The sequence below is a fragment of the Parus major genome, chromosome 1, assembly GCF_001522545.3.
Source record: "Parus major isolate Abel chromosome 1, Parus_major1.1, whole genome shotgun sequence".
NCBI classification, from domain to species: domain Eukaryota; kingdom Metazoa; phylum Chordata; class Aves; order Passeriformes; family Paridae; genus Parus; species Parus major.
The window spans coordinates 71307691-71322948 of record NC_031768.1 but is presented as its reverse complement, the minus strand read 5'-3'; the positions used below and the strand labels follow the sequence as shown (position 1 = coordinate 71322948).

General features: G+C 38.8%; 1 protein-coding gene across 13 annotated transcripts in view; it reads left to right on the top strand.

Moving 5' to 3' along the window:
* The window catches only part of ZMYM2 (zinc finger MYM-type containing 2), an 87632-nt gene extending 79150 nt beyond the window's left edge, over positions 1-8482 (top strand). For 12 of the 13 annotated variants that reach the window (XM_033515693.1, XM_033515695.1, XM_015625638.3 and 9 more), the window contains 4 exons: positions 2143-2257; positions 3357-3608; positions 3973-4093; positions 6750-8482. In XM_033515693.1, the coding sequence (XP_033371584.1) occupies positions 2143-2257; positions 3357-3608; positions 3973-4093; positions 6750-6942 (681 nt within the window). In that variant the 3' untranslated portion in view covers positions 6943-8482. Of the gene's footprint in view, positions 1-2142; positions 2258-3356; positions 3609-3972; positions 4094-6749 lie in introns of those variants that run through there. The other variant, XR_004498128.1, reaches the window with a different exon arrangement.
* The last annotated feature ends 6776 nt before the right edge of the window (positions 8483-15258 follow it).

Below are 15258 nucleotides of genomic sequence, written 5' to 3'. Positions count from 1 at the left end.
TTCAAAGGAAGAGAATGTAGAAACCATAGGCTAGTAAAAAAGTACATTCCCCTTCCACCAGCGTTACTGCACTCATTGTGGCTAAATACACATGCAGGTTGCAGCTTTTCCCCTCCATGGGGAGAATGTGGTTTGAGCCCAGGAATCTTCAAGTCCTCAGCTGGTTGTTTTCTTGGTGTTTTGTTTTTGTTGTTTTTTTTTTTAATTTTGTAAAATAACTTTTTCCTAAAGGAAGCACTGTAAAATCTGTTCCAGGAAACTCTGGTCCCTGAGTTTGATGGTGCAGTTTTTCAGTTCAGGTTTATTTGCAGCTGTAATTGTTCTGCTTTCAGACAAAAGTGGTTCAATAATGGTTTTGATAACTCTGAAGTGGTGATCCTGAAAACTGTCACACTTAGAAATAAAGACTGCTGCATGGTCAGGCAGGCATCTGGTGGAGAGGGTTCATCTAAAGGAAGAAGTTAGCCTGCAGTGAGTGCTCCTTTGTTGCATCATGGCCTTCATTCTTAAATTAGTATAACTGGGATTTAGTTTGGGGTTTTTTCCTTATTTTTTTATGTCTGGTAATGGGATTGTTTGGGCAGGCTGATGGAGTTTGGCAGACATTTGTCTGAAGGTCAGACAGAATCGCTGTGGGCAGCGATGCAGCCTGTTCTCCTCCACTGTGGGATTCAGGGACACATCCAGTTCCTTCCTGTGCGCTGCACAGTAGAGCTCATCTCAGGTGGGAATGCCTTGTGCTCATCCTGCCCCTGTAGGGTTTATGGAGCAGCAGAGCATGGCATTGTAGTTTGGGAATGAAGATTTGCAGGTTTGGATGACAGGTTGGAGTCTGCCCTGCAACACAACGTCATCCTTCTACAGACTCTGTGGTGCTGGTGGTCTAGGGAGCTTCAGACTTCTACTGGGGATGCCAGGGCTTAGTCAACTCTTACTGTGAATCAGGAAGAAGTATTTTTAGTTGAGTTCTCACAGGCTTATGTGTGGACTGGTTTTGTACAAGTTCTCAGTCTTCATTTTCACTGTCAGTGTTCAGTGTGAGTGTTTAATGCGAACCAGAGAAAAATACACGGTGGAAAAATGTGCCAGGGAATGGAGGGGCGAACACCATGAAGCTTATAGTAAGCTCTATTATGTGGCATAGAATTGCTTTATAAAATCAAAACTGGTGAATGTAGAAACAAGTATATGTGGGGGAATATTGTGCTTTGAGGAACTAGTTAAACTTATAAATTGTTATCTAAATGAAAATGTTGCTGGAAACCTGTAGGAAGTGTATTCATTCATATTCCCTTATTATAAAATAAAGTGCAAAGATAAGGAAGCCAGGATGTACTGAACTGTGACCACCTTTTATAAGTGAGTGCTGTGTTCAGTGTGATTTCAAACATGGGTACAGAAATAGATGCCATTTCCAGAAGCAAGTGGTTTTTGTCTGTCACTTTTATTGTATTCGCTAACAGGCGTGTTCTTGCAAAGATAACGCTGAAGTGGAAAATTTATGAAGCCAATCCTTCCTTTCTTAGAAATGTCTCCAGGGAGGATAATATCAAAGAGTAGTCCTCAGACATTAATTCTTGGTAAAGGTTCAGAAGAATTTCTGTCTGTAAGGTCAAGAGGGGTGAGATAATTAGGTTGCAGAGTAGGCCAGCACCTTCACCATCCTATCATCTGTATATTATTACTACAAATTTATGGGTGGGTTTTTTTCTCCCATTTTTGTATTAATGATGGTTTTGTCACTGTCTGGAGTTCATATTTAAAAGGGCAGACTCTTGCTACATGTGCATTGGTTTTGGTTGTTTTTTTTTGAAGGCCTAGGTGGAGTAAAAGATAAATTAGTTTTTTGTGGTTTGAGGTTTTTTTAATGGCTCCCCATTCACAGATACAATGTTGCACACAAGAAATACTAGAGAAAAATGTTAGTTGTAATTAAACTATGATTCATATCCAGTTAGAAATTTACAACACACAATTATATTGGAAGTAACTGTTACCTGTTATATATTGGAAAGCATAGCTTTATTTTTAGATACTGTTTTCAGTACAATGCTTACACAATTTAAAAAAAAAAAGAAACCTGTAGCACAGGAGTTGTTCTAATCTGGAATTGTAAATACTGTATCTCTCTCTTTTCTGTAGTATTTATATAGAAGTAATCGCAAAGACAACATATTTATTGATCCAATCTACCAGACATTTGAACAGGAATTAAATAAAATCCTTCGAAGTTGGCAACCAAGCATACTTCCAGATGGTAATTTTCTTTTTGGTCATGTATGTTTTTCATCTCTTAATAGTTATGTATTCTTAAGCATGCATATATATATGTATGTATGTGTGTGTATGTGTGTGTGTGTGTATGTATGTATATATACATGTTACACATTGCAGTAGTAGTTGATGAAGAATTACAGAGATGTCTTCTAAGATTTAGTTTAAAACTGTGCCTGTTTTTATTTGTCTTGGTTTTGGCTAATCCATGCTACAAGAGTTGTTTTTGCCACTGTCTGTTAAAATTGACTATCCATCTTTAGGAGGGAAAGTTAAAAAAAGCTCTTTGACCTGTAGCTTTTACCTGAGCTGAACTTACTCTTTTTGCCCCTTTTTTTTCCCAGATGGAAGGAGACAGGCACTGCACATTATGTAGGTTGGGCTAACAAGTGATGTATTTTAGAATTTCTCACCTGAATTTTACTGGCAGTCTTCTGCTCAGAGGGATCATCATTTCATGGAGAAAGCAAATTTTTCCCAGCAGACCAATGTTGGTGCTGAACTGCAGAATCAAATGTTCTTCCATCTTTCTTACAATCCTCTCTTGATTAAGGGCTTGTCCTTGCCAGACCCTTTCCTTTCTCTTTTCAATGTTGGCTTCTCTCAGTACTGCCCAGGGAGCCTCTGTGCTGGGCCTTTCCATATCCTGCGATGGTCCAGGAGTGCTTTCCAAGTGAGATACCCATTAGTAATAAGAAAGAAGAAGATAGAGTATTTGGAGGCCTTAACCTGAGCAGAATAAAATGAACTCAAAAAGATGCCTTTTATGATGGAATTAAGGTTACTCCATTGGATGATAATTTCTATGAAATAGCATGAGAGAGCTGCATGTCAGCAATGCTGTTTTAATTAAACAGAAACGTATGCTCTCTGAAATTGCCTGTACTGATATTTCCCATTGACTGTCTCAGTGAGTGTCTTTAACACGTGGGTTTGGGGAGCGTGAACATATAAATAAAGTTCATCAGTGGCTTCTGTCATGATCATTTTCTCATTTTTCTCATTAAATTTTTTTTTTTTTGCACCTCGACAGTTTATGGGCTAATCCAGTGCATTTTCTCTACTATTCTTTTTTTTCCAAGGATCAATATTCTCTCGAGTTGAAGAAGATTATCTTTGGAGGATTAAACAGCTAGGATCGCATTCACCTGTTGCTCTTTTGAATACTCTGTTCTACTTTAACACTAAATATTTTGGCCTGAAAACAGTGGAGCAGCACTTAAGACTTTCTTTTGGCACTGTTTTTAGACAGTGGAAGAAAAATCCTCTAACAATGGAAAGCAAAGCTTGTCTTCGATATCAAGTGTCTTCCCTGTGCAGAGCAGATAATGAAGGTACTATGGCAGTTCAAAATTAGTGTTGTAGGAACATCCACATGGCACTGATGAGGGACATCTGGGACCTGGCCAGCAGCCAGAGCTCTGCCTTTGCATACAAAGTCTAGCAGCTCTCAGCTCCCAGAACTCTAATTGGAATGTGTGGTCCATGGGGACTGCAGGGTCTCCGAGTTAATTTGAGCCCACTGGTTTCCTTGTGAAATGCTGTGATTTTGCTGTGGGTGGCATTTCCAGTTTGCAGGTTTGCACAGTTGTGGTGACTGCCATGTGGTACTTGGTGGGCTGCTTATGGGGAATTTTACTGAAAAATGTAAAATAACTTCAAGTTACAGCTTAGATGTTGTTTATTTTCTTCTTAAAGATAAAATTTCTACTGGAAAAAGGAAACATGAAGATGATGTGCCAGTATTTGAACAGATTGAAAACACATCTGATCCGGCTAGATGCCCTGTGAAAATGTTTGAATGCTATCTGTCTAAAAGGTAAGTGTGATACAGGGTAACACAGACAGAGTCTAGAGTAAACCAGGTCCAGAAAGGAACTGTTTTGATGCAACATGAAATGTTCTCAAGCAAAGGAAATGGATTGAAATCTTCTGAAAAATATCTAAATGAAAGTATTGAAATCTCCAGTTCTGTATCTGGACAAGATGTGCATAAAGTGTGGGAGCAGTGGAGTACTTCAGTGCTAATTGTCAAGGGCTCCATCTGGGCATGACAATACAATTCAATTTCCTTACTTGGGAATACCAAGTATCTCTGCAGAGAATTGCCAGCAAGAGATCTGGTGGGTTTTGCTGCTGAGGGTTTTATTTGTGAGGTCCCCATCTCTTCACAATTGCATTAAGACAATGGATTTGCTTCATTATAAGTAACCAGGCATCTGAAATGTAGATACTTTTGAGGTACCCACTGTGGAAGCATGTTTAAAATATTTTGTAGTAGGAAAACGACTACTGGCAGTAGCCCAGTATTTAGAAATAGTTTGTTTCTTTCCAATCTCCACAATTAATTGTGCAGGAAGAAAGGAAGCAGATATTATTACATAAAAATAAAAAAAAAACAACTTAGGCAGCTCTTAAAAAAATTAATTTACTACCCAAATAGTTTGGAAGCTTGAAAACAAGATTTCTTGGAAAGTTATTTTCCTTAATTGTAACAGCCATTCAAGGTTCTGATTTTAATGTAGATTTTGTGTAACTCTAAGGGAAATGTGGGCAAGTGATACCGAAGAAGTAAAATCACCTTGTATATAGAACACAATAAATTAAGTATGAGACTCAGCGTGTGTTACGAAACAGCATCATAGTCTTAAAGGTGAAGAAAGAACTCACACACAGCATCACCAGGAGTACGAGCATGTGGTGTCACAGAGAGAAACAAGTAAAGAGTAGCTTGTGGCCTGTTAATGCAACCACCTGTTTTTGATAAACTCAGTTGATCCTAGTCATTGCAGGGAGCTTTTCCCTTCACTTTCTCTGCTTTCATGATTTGGAGAGGATTTGTCATAAAAAAGTCTAAGTTGGATTTTTGGACTGAATTACACAGTCACTGGGGGAGAGGCCACATAAGTTTTTTTCTTTAGGAGAAACATCTCAACTTTGGGGAAAAGAATGCTCTTAAACCCATTTGGAGCATTAGTTATGATGTAGGTTCAAGCCATGCTGTCTTGCAGATGTTGGTCACCATTGTTAACTAAAGGAGCACACTGTTTCTCCTGGTTCTGCTTCTAACTTTGTTGAAATAATTTTAATGGAATACTTAACACTGTAAAAACTATGGTAAAATTCTAGGTAATGCCAGCTGTTTGAAATATACTTGGCAACCAGTGGACAGCTGTAGCAGAAATTCCAGGATGCTTTCATTCACAGCTATGGAATACTTTATTATTGTCTCATTATAGTCTCAAACTGCAGTTGGGGGTTTTAGGTTGGACATTAGGGAAGAATTTCTCCATAGGAGGGGTGATAAGACGTTGGAATGGGCTGCCCATGGAGGTGGTGGAGTAGCCATCCCTGGAGGTGTTTTCAGACTGGACAAGGCACTCAGTGCTGTGGTCTGGTTGGCATGGGGGTGTTGGGCCACAGGTTGGACTCAGTGATCCCAGAGGTCTTTTCCAGCTTAATTAATTCTGTGATTCTGTGCTTGCTTGTTCCTACAAAGTAGGGAGGAGGTTAAAATATTTAAATTATTAGACTATTTAAAACAACCATATCTTACTTATCTGACTCTTAGTTTGATTTACATGAGATCAAAACAATCCCAACAATCACCCCAGCAGGTGAAGAGCAACACGTGAAATCTTATTAACCAATTTGGAAAGGTGAGCTGGTAAAAATCCTTATTTTTACTGAAGAAGGATGAAATAGAGTTGACTCCTGAAGTCTGCAGTGTTTGTGAAGGAGGGAGCTTGAGTGATCACTTGCTCATCCAGAATTGATAATTCTCTTCTGAGACTTGCCTAAATGGATGAACAGCTAGAATTTCCTGAAAGAAGTCTTCTCTAGTGTCTTAGAGGATGTTTCTGAGCTGCATCTAACTCCATAACATAGCGAGTAAGGAATTAAAGGATTAAGATTTATAACAACCAACCTTTTAAATAAAATAGCAGGAGGAGGGATTTTAGCTGCTTACATTTCTGTGCATCTCAGAACTACCATCTTGACTTTTCAAGGGAACCCCAGGCTCTACATTCAGAGGTAGCCATGTGAGCAAATGATTGTGTGAGCAATTATTGATGTAATTGGTGTTGTAATTAGTGTTGGGCCTCTTTGCAAATCATGGAAAGTACTTCCTTTAGCAAGACCTGGATCTGAAGATTTTTGAAGAGTCTGTGGTCTCTTGCATGCTTTCTTAGTCCCAGGCATCTGGGACTCTGAGCATGTGAGACTGGCTGGGTTTGGGCCAGGCCTGGCATGTCTCCTTCTAGCAACAAGACCACATTTCTCCACATTATTCTTTTTGGTTTGGGTTTTTTTGTGGTTGTTTTTGTTTGTTTGGGGTTTTTGGTTTTGGTTTTTTTTTTGTAACTTGCCTAGCTACAGTTGGAAATTTTTTTGTGCAGGATTTTGGAGCTGCTAATGTACCATTTCGTCCTGTGAGGCTGTGTTTCTAACCCCCTGTGTTTTCTTCCTTGCAGCCCACAGAATCTGAATCAGAGGACAGACATGTTCTATCTGCAGCCAGAGTGCTCTGTGTCCGCAGAGAGCCCCATCTGGTACACTGCCACTTCACTGGACCGCAACACTTTGGAAAATATGCTCGTACGGGTTCTTTTAGTAAAAGATATTTATGATAAAGACAATTATGAACTGGATGAAGACATAGATTAAAACAAACTTCCAAAAACTGTCAAGAAAACAAACAGCATTAGATATAGTCATGCTGCTAGACCTTTACTATGGAAAACATTTCAAGTTTACCCTTTGTTTTATGAGTTTTGTAGCAGTGTGTACCCTCACCCGGGTATTACCATGTAAATAGTTTGTGAGTGAAAGTCTCCATTATTCTGCGTAATGGTTTTAGGATACATAACAAACACATTTCAGATTCTTTTTTTATTATTTATTTGACTAGGTATGTTTGTAACTTTTTACATTGCAAAATATAAATGAGAATGTGCCATGTGTAATTTTTTTTCCCCTTGTAGTAAGATACATCCATGTTGCACAACTCTGCTGTTGGATGCTCCCTTGGAGGAGGCTCTTTTAATGACTTCTTGAACCGGATGGTTGTGTATGGGTAGCACTACTAAAGTTTAGAACTTGCTGTGTCTTTCAAAATTTTTAAATGAATTGTAAACTAATAGGTTTTTTACTTTTTAGTTACTGAAGCCTTATAAGGTTATGTAGAGAGATTCCATCTTATGTACCAAAAATAGACAAAAGAGAATGCTGTCAATATTGGTGTACTGTAATGTGAATCTATTCTGGTGAAAACATTTTTTTGTCGCCCTTATTAAAACCTTAGTGTCCTTTCGTTATTTGTGACTCTCTCAATTGCCCCTACAAATAAAATATATATGTAAAAATAAATGAATATAAGCTTAGAGCATGTGGTCATCAAGACATGTATTTTGTAAAAAAGAAAACTTAAAAAAACCAAAAGCCCCTCAAAAAAAAATAAAAAAAAAAAAGAAAAAGGGAAAAAAAGAGATGTCTGATGACGATGCTGAATAATCCTTTTTTCATCTTTACTTTTCCAATCATTAATGCCAGTACCTCATATTAATGTAAATTTGTCCTTTGTAGCCTTATAGAAAGGGGTTCTATGCCATATTACATGAAGTAATATGGTATGCTAAATTTTTAACTTCTGTTTGTCCTTGCATTGCTGTATTTAAATACAGTCAATACTTGACTATGGGTGGGAATATTCTTTTAACTAATGCCTCCATTCAAAAGCCATATGAGATGTGAAATTGCAACAAGTCGAAAGATAATTTTTTTCAAAGAAAAAAATCCTTTCCTTTGCTCTATATCTTTTCCTTGTGCTTACTTTACTTAAGTAGTCTGATTTCCAGAAACATGTTTAACTGCTCAAGTTTTGTTACTTGCTCTTATTTAACTGATGCAAACAATATGGTGGTTCAAGCAATGGTTTTGCTATTGTACTAAAAAATTGTAGTAGAATATTCTACTATATAAAGTACTCATAAACTTAATTCTCTCCTAAATGGCATTAACTATCTGTTGAGAGGAATCATCTGCTAAAGGAGAAATTTTCTATGTATATATATCTTACCACCTGAGGATTTATTTCTTGCAAGGGCTGCATGGCTTTTTCATTTTCCTTAGCTTAAAACAATGCACATAAGGATGCATCTTTCTATATAGATAAATAAAGCTTCAGTTGCTTTGTTTTGTTAAACAAGTTTATTTAAATTTCTGCTATTCTGGTGTGTCTGTGAGTATGTATTAATTTTAGATATACCACTATTCCAAATGGAGATGGAACTGTACAGGTTTAATTTTTCATTTCTTTCTGGTGGCATTACCCTCCCTATGAAATCAAGAAGTACAACACAGCACCAGTGAGTAGTTCACCAACAGCTTCAATGCACCTTTCCCTTTGTGAGTGAATACTTAAGAACTTAGTTCATTGACACTTGTTTTTTTCAAGCAGCAGCCATAGAATATGCCCATGATACATAAAAGGGTTGAAATCAGGAATTGTAGTCATTGTTTTGTTCTGGTCTCTCCAGCTTTTTTAACACATGACTTGACCATAAGTTAAATTTAAATATGGGGATCATTACTAATTACCTGCATAAAATGAAATTTGAAGTATTTAATTTAAACGTAACTTGAAGTGTTTTGATAAATAGCAGTAAGGATCTCTTGCAGCCCCTTCTCTGTATTTCAGACTTCGGGGACTTCAGCAGAGGCTTCAGTTGTTCCCTCATTATAACAGTGTTTAATCACAAGCACACTATTGTAGAACTGCAAACCTTTAATATAAAGCTGAAAGTTAAGTATATGTATTGAGTGTTTTGTCTTAAGCAAGAATTTTAAATTCTTGGTCTCAAAATAAGATTACAACTATTTCTTAAACAGTAAGGTCAGTCTTTAGTATGGCAGGTTGAACAATCTGTAGACATTTTCAGCACCAGGAGGAAATAATTAATGCTTCTTAAATTTCATCAGAAACCACATTATTGTTGTAAATTCCTTCCATTTTCTACCCAAGATTCATCTGCCATTGGTAAAAATATCTAAGTTGGGTTTTGAAATAGACATTTTTGCATATAGGTATTGGAAATATAAAGATGGTTGTCAAGAAAATAACTTTTCTTCCAGAAGATGGAGCTATTCCATCATCAGCAATAATGTTTTTTGAGTGGTTCATGTGTTCAGATTGAACGTTGTAAACTGCAGAGATATTGCAGTCAAGTCTGCATCATGGTTCGATGTATGCATTTTATTCCTAAATTTGAATGGCGATGCAAAATGCAATAAAATTAGTTCTGAAAAAATAAAGATATGCAATTTTATAATAATTAGGAGTTCAGGGCAAATCCTTTTTTTTTTTTTTTCCTCCTTTGGCAGAACTGTCAGCAGCTGGAGTAGACTAAGGTTGATGTCAAGGAATTATATGCTGTGCAGGACAAAATATAAGGCTCTGTTCTACACAGGCATACAGCTTTCAGGTAGTGATGTGTCTAAGAAACCTGCCCTCGCTTTCCTCCTTAAGAGGGTGTGAAGTGGCAGCCTGGCTGTGGAGGGGCATCCCTGTGAGCTCTGGCAGAAATTACCTGAGAAATGCAGTGTGGGGACTACAGCACTCTGTCCACACACAGCCCTGCACTCCAGTCCTGGCAGGGTTTTCTTAACTTCTCCAGTCGTGCCAAAATGTGTTCTGCATCTCCTTGCTGTCAGATCAAGTTTTGAACAATTCCCAGGTGAAGTAATGGCATTAAGACACTGAGAAAGATAGACAGCAGAAGTAAGAATATTACATGGAAAACGTAGTTCAGTGTGAGAAACTGTGAAAAAATCATGCACTTTTCAAAAAATAAGTTTACTTTGTTAGTCATCTCTTTTATCTGTGACTGTGTTCAGTCAATGAGAGTAACGCAGCTTTCTGTAATTAGAGAACTAAGCATAAATTACAACAGTTGATTTTCATTGAACAAAAGGTTGTGGCTGTGAAATAATTTCACTGTGTACAATATTAATTACCTTTAAAGTACTCACAGTGGGACTCTACAGTGCAGCCAGATTTATTTTCTTAGTATCTATGATACTGTCTCATGAGAGGCTATATGAGTAGGTGGGGAAAACAGGAGAGATGGTCCATAAACTTTGCAGTCCCACAAGGAAGGCAGTGTGTGAGATGGAGGAGAAAAAGGCATGAGTAGTGGTAGGAACTCATCCCATACCCATTTTTGCTGACCTTTTTTATTACATAGGAGCGTTTTTTTCTGTTCCACTTTCACATTTTGTCTGTTACTGTTAGAAATGGCAGTTAAATATTTTAATTTCCATTTTTTTTAAACATCCTCAGTGTTTAAATTTTCATCCATTCTCAGTTCATTGCACTCATTTTGTGCATTATGTAATACACATTATATGCAGCACTGAGTATGTTGCAGAGTTAAGTGGAATGGGAATTTAGGTTACTAAGATGTAAGAGGGTATTTGGCCATCATAGGTGAAACGAGTCTCTGGATGATAATGCCAAAGGTTAGTGATGTTTTTACAAGCATTGACTTTTCAGCTCCCCTTTGTTTAGGATTAGAGCCGAACCACAGGGTTTTCATGTCTCATGAGGGTTGTAAGTATGGCCTGCTGTCCCCAGGGGCTCAGTTATGTGTGGTAATTTCCCATTTTTCAAGTGAGAAATAAAGCTTTCCTCTGGCAGCTTTTGAATTTGAAGTGCTGAAACCCAAAAGCCTCAGCGCATGAGCCACAGCACTTGGAATCAGCATGTGAAACTCAAAAAGTTTTTTTGCTTTTTGGTGTTTGTGTCTGTGGCACAGGGAAACAGGACAGAAAAGGTTGACTGTGTCCACTTTGAAGAACTACCAGAGTTTAAAAGCTGCAGGTTTAACATGTACTTTCTGATAAGGCCTTCTGAGCTTCATACACATGTTACAGCTTCCCCAGTAGCCTGGCTCAAAGCTTTTCAGTCAGTAGTTCCTGTATGTGTGGTGAATGTGGAAAAGAGGTATGTATTTAAAAGGGTTTAGTCTGGTGAGTTTTATTTTCAGGAAATTGGTGTGTTGGTGTTTCCAAGTATATATATCTGGAAAGTTGTTTCCTCACCCAAGAACTGGTTGTCTTTATGGAATAAAGATACAGCAGCCATGCATGACACATTTGCAAGTGCATAATTTGAGTAGGGAAGGATGCTGTTAACAAACTGTGTTTGTGACCCAGGTACTGATGAGGTATTGCAGCTTCTACGAATTGTTTCATGACATGTTCTTCTATCTCCAGTGTGCTTCCCCCCGCCCCCCTGCCTTTACTTGTAGTTGTTTTGGTTCAGTTTTGTTTTGCTTGGTGTGTGAAATGAAAGAAGAAAATCTCTGAAGATAAGAGAGTTCTTGGAAAAATCCTTCAAGGACACCATCAGCCATTTCCTCTGTTGCTGGCAGGAGGATGTGAGAGGTGGCTACTGGCCAGGAGCCATTGAGTAGCCCTCTTGTTTTTTATAGCTTGGAAGAGCTATCACATGAATGCCCAGATTCTGCTGCTCCCCTCATGAAGCATGGTTTTACCCAGGCAAACCACTGTCAGTCCTGGAAACACTTCTGAGCAGAGCAATTTCTGCAGATGCTCACAAAAAGTAAATAGAAAAAGAAAATAAGGTCAAACTCAATTTTGATTTCTTACTCAGCTACTTTTTTAAATTCCAGGAATGTGTGAATGAGGCATGAACATGATCTGTGTTTTGGTTTCTCTGAAATGTGTTTCCTGGAGAGGTGGCGTGTGGAACTTGGTGAGGACCATTTCTGGCTGCCACCCTGCCTTGGGGCAGGGGACAATGTCAAGGCATCAGCAAAGCTGCTGTTTTCCTACCTGATGTGAGAGCTGAAAGCCTCCTAGAACTGTTCCCAGGTGTAATCTTTACTGTGTATTACCTGCCTTGGCCCAAATTAGTGAGAGTTTGACAGAAGTGCAGATACTGAAAATGTGTGTCCCTCTGTCCCTGTGTGCTTACAGCTGTGTGGGAGGTGAAAGCTTTGGAAGGCAAAGCCCATGGATGCCAAGCAGGAAAGGCAGTAGTTTGGACTTGAGAGGTCTGGAAAGAACAAAATCTAACATTAAACCAGCTCCTTCTTTGAGTTATGCCTGTTCCTGAGTTTCAGATGGTATATTTAAAAAAAAAAAAAAAAAGTTGTTTTCATGGCTTGGTCTTCCCCCAGGCAGGAGCACACTGCTTTGGTTTCTCTCAGAACTCCTTGAGGATGGGTCTTCTGCCCAGTACAAGTAGAGTTAGGGTTATTAGCATCTTCTTTCTTTATTTAATGTGTTTGTTGATTTATTTATTGAAATAATTGTTCCTGGTTCACAATCACAGAAGAAGGAAGTGTTCAAAGCAGTAGTGGGTTGTGTCACATATGATGTGCTTAGGTACTTCTAAGTACCTACTCTATTTTGCTTTTATACTAAAATTCTGGTTCATAAAACATGAATCCTCTGTGTCCTTTTAGGCAAAGGAATGGGAACATCCTTGTCATCTGTGCAATGCAAACTGCTGACATTTCATTTGTGCCAAAGTGCTGGAAATGCTTTACCAGCTTAAAATACAAAAAATTATTTTACTTCTTATTATGTTAGATGAGTAAGTCAGTTAGCTGAGTGAGCTGAGTAAGTCATGAAGATTACTTCCAGTCACGAAGGTTATTTCTGCTTTCAGCATGCATTATACAAGGCAATATGTGTCGTATTTGCATACCAGATTTCTAGTCTTTAATTAACATTTTTATCATACCCTGCTTGGAAGTGAAGAGAGAACTTTTCAGCTCAGGATAAAGCCGTGTCACTAGGACAAAGGAAAGGGCTCACCATCACTGCAAAATCATTAGCCTCAGTACCTCTGGAAAAAAACTAATTCCAAAAATCATCCTGCCTTATTATATCTTAAAATATTTTCTGTTTGCCTTTTTTCCAGCCCTATATTTGACATCCACATCATTATGTAACAACTCTACTGTGGTAATAAAAAGAATAAATACAGGAGGATTTATAATCTCTCTTCTGTTAAATTAAGAAAAAAACCTTTTTTGTTTCTTTCACCTCTGATGAATTCTGGCTGTATCAGTGACCAACAGGGATTAAAGGTGAAAATTGTAAAGTATAATAAACAAGAAAAGACTTAAGTTTGAAAAAGAATAGGAGGAAGAGCAACCTTCTGGCACTGAAAAGGCCTTTAAATTCTCTACCAGTGTGTCCATTCAGTTCAGGTTGGTTGGAGGTGCCCAGGCACCTTTAGCAATGGACAGACTTGTTCATATACATCTTCCTGTATCTTGGATAGCTCCTACTGAAGCAGTCATCCCTGAGCACCTTCAGGCAGAAAGTATTTCTTACAGTAAAATTCCACCTCATCCCCAGAGGTGATGTCCAACGTGTATTTTGGAGTATTTTTAAAGTGTCCTCACTCTCAAGGGAGAACATTCTCACCTGTATCTTTGGTGTCTTGTCAAGATAAAATGTGGTTTCTGCTCCAGCTTCAACTGGAGAGTCCCACAAAGTGAGGGAGGAGGAGGTTCAAAGTAACTAATCACATCATCTAAATCTCTAGAACCACAGGCCAGTGTGAGTTAAGTCTCAGTGTGTTGCCAGAACAAGAGAGAATCCTGTGAAATACCAGGGATTAGCTCAGTTGTTTAGCAAATGGCTAATAATGCCATTGTCATGTGTTTGATATCTGTATGGACCATTCACTGAAGAGCTGGACTCTTAAAGATGAACCTTGTGAGTCCTTTCCAACTCAGAAAATTCTGTGATTCTGAAATTCCTCGGTGGCTCTGCAATCAGTTTAACAAGATTTAGTGTGAGTTATTGAATTTACTAAGGACCTGAGCAGAGAAAATGTGTGAAAAGGATCTTCTGGGGGCAAGGCTGAACAATTTGGACTACTTGAGCTCAGTAGGGAGGAAGTGAATAGCAAGGGGTGTTAGAACAAACTGTTGAGCAAAAGAAATAAAAATCAACAAGAAGAGCAATGCCTCCTTTACAGTATTTTGTTACTGTGCAGAAATCCATTGGGATGGGAGGATGGGATCTTGGAGAGGAGGAACACTGCTAAGTCTTCTATATAAGGATGGATGTATTTTTGCATCAGAATTTTCACAATCACAGAAGAATTGTGTAGTTTGTTGTTTTTTTTTTTTAATGCAAGAAAGCAACTGTTTGTTTGTTTGTTTGAAGCAAGTATTCTTTCTTCCTTCTACTCCTTCAGCAGCATCCTGGGACAGATTTCTGCAGGGCAGGGAGAAACAGGTGAGCAAAAAGGGCCTCGAGGAAACAAGATCATCTATGAGTTGTTTTGTGCTCTGCCTTCCCGAAGGCACAATTGTTGTTAGCATAGGGAAGCGGGTTCCCAAGTTAAGGGGGAGTTGTGTCTTGCTGCTGTCAACTTCTGAGATGAAAATTACCAGGAGGAAGAAGATTTCTCAGTGTTGTCATTCTCACTGCCACCACATACCAGAGATGTACAAGTGGGGGCTGCAGGTGGTCTGGTGGAGGAGGCTGGGGACTGAGGTGCTGCTCCTGCTACCAGATGTGCCTGTCCTGGGAAAAACACCAGCCCAGTTTAGTGTTTGCTCTGGTGTTTGGCTTCTGTTGTTTCTCATTAATAGAGAAATTCCCATGTCCTGCTGGAAATGTCCCAGTTGCAAGAGGTGAGGCAGCAGCAGCTGCACCAGTCCTGGTCTTTGTGCCTCTGGCAGAACCCTGCCAGCTGCCCTAACTGTGGTGGTCCTGGCAGACCCTGCATGGGAGGGACAGGGAATTTGGCATAAGCTGGCTCATTTGAATGCAGCTCTGGAAGCTCTGCTGCAACCTGCTTTTGTGTCATTCTCAACTTCCTAGGGGGAATCAGCATTTCAGCTTCCCAAACTGTATCTTTCAGAAAACAGGTAATAGGGAGATTTCTAGGAAACCTTCCAGGGCTGGGGTTGATTTTCTTTGAAAAGG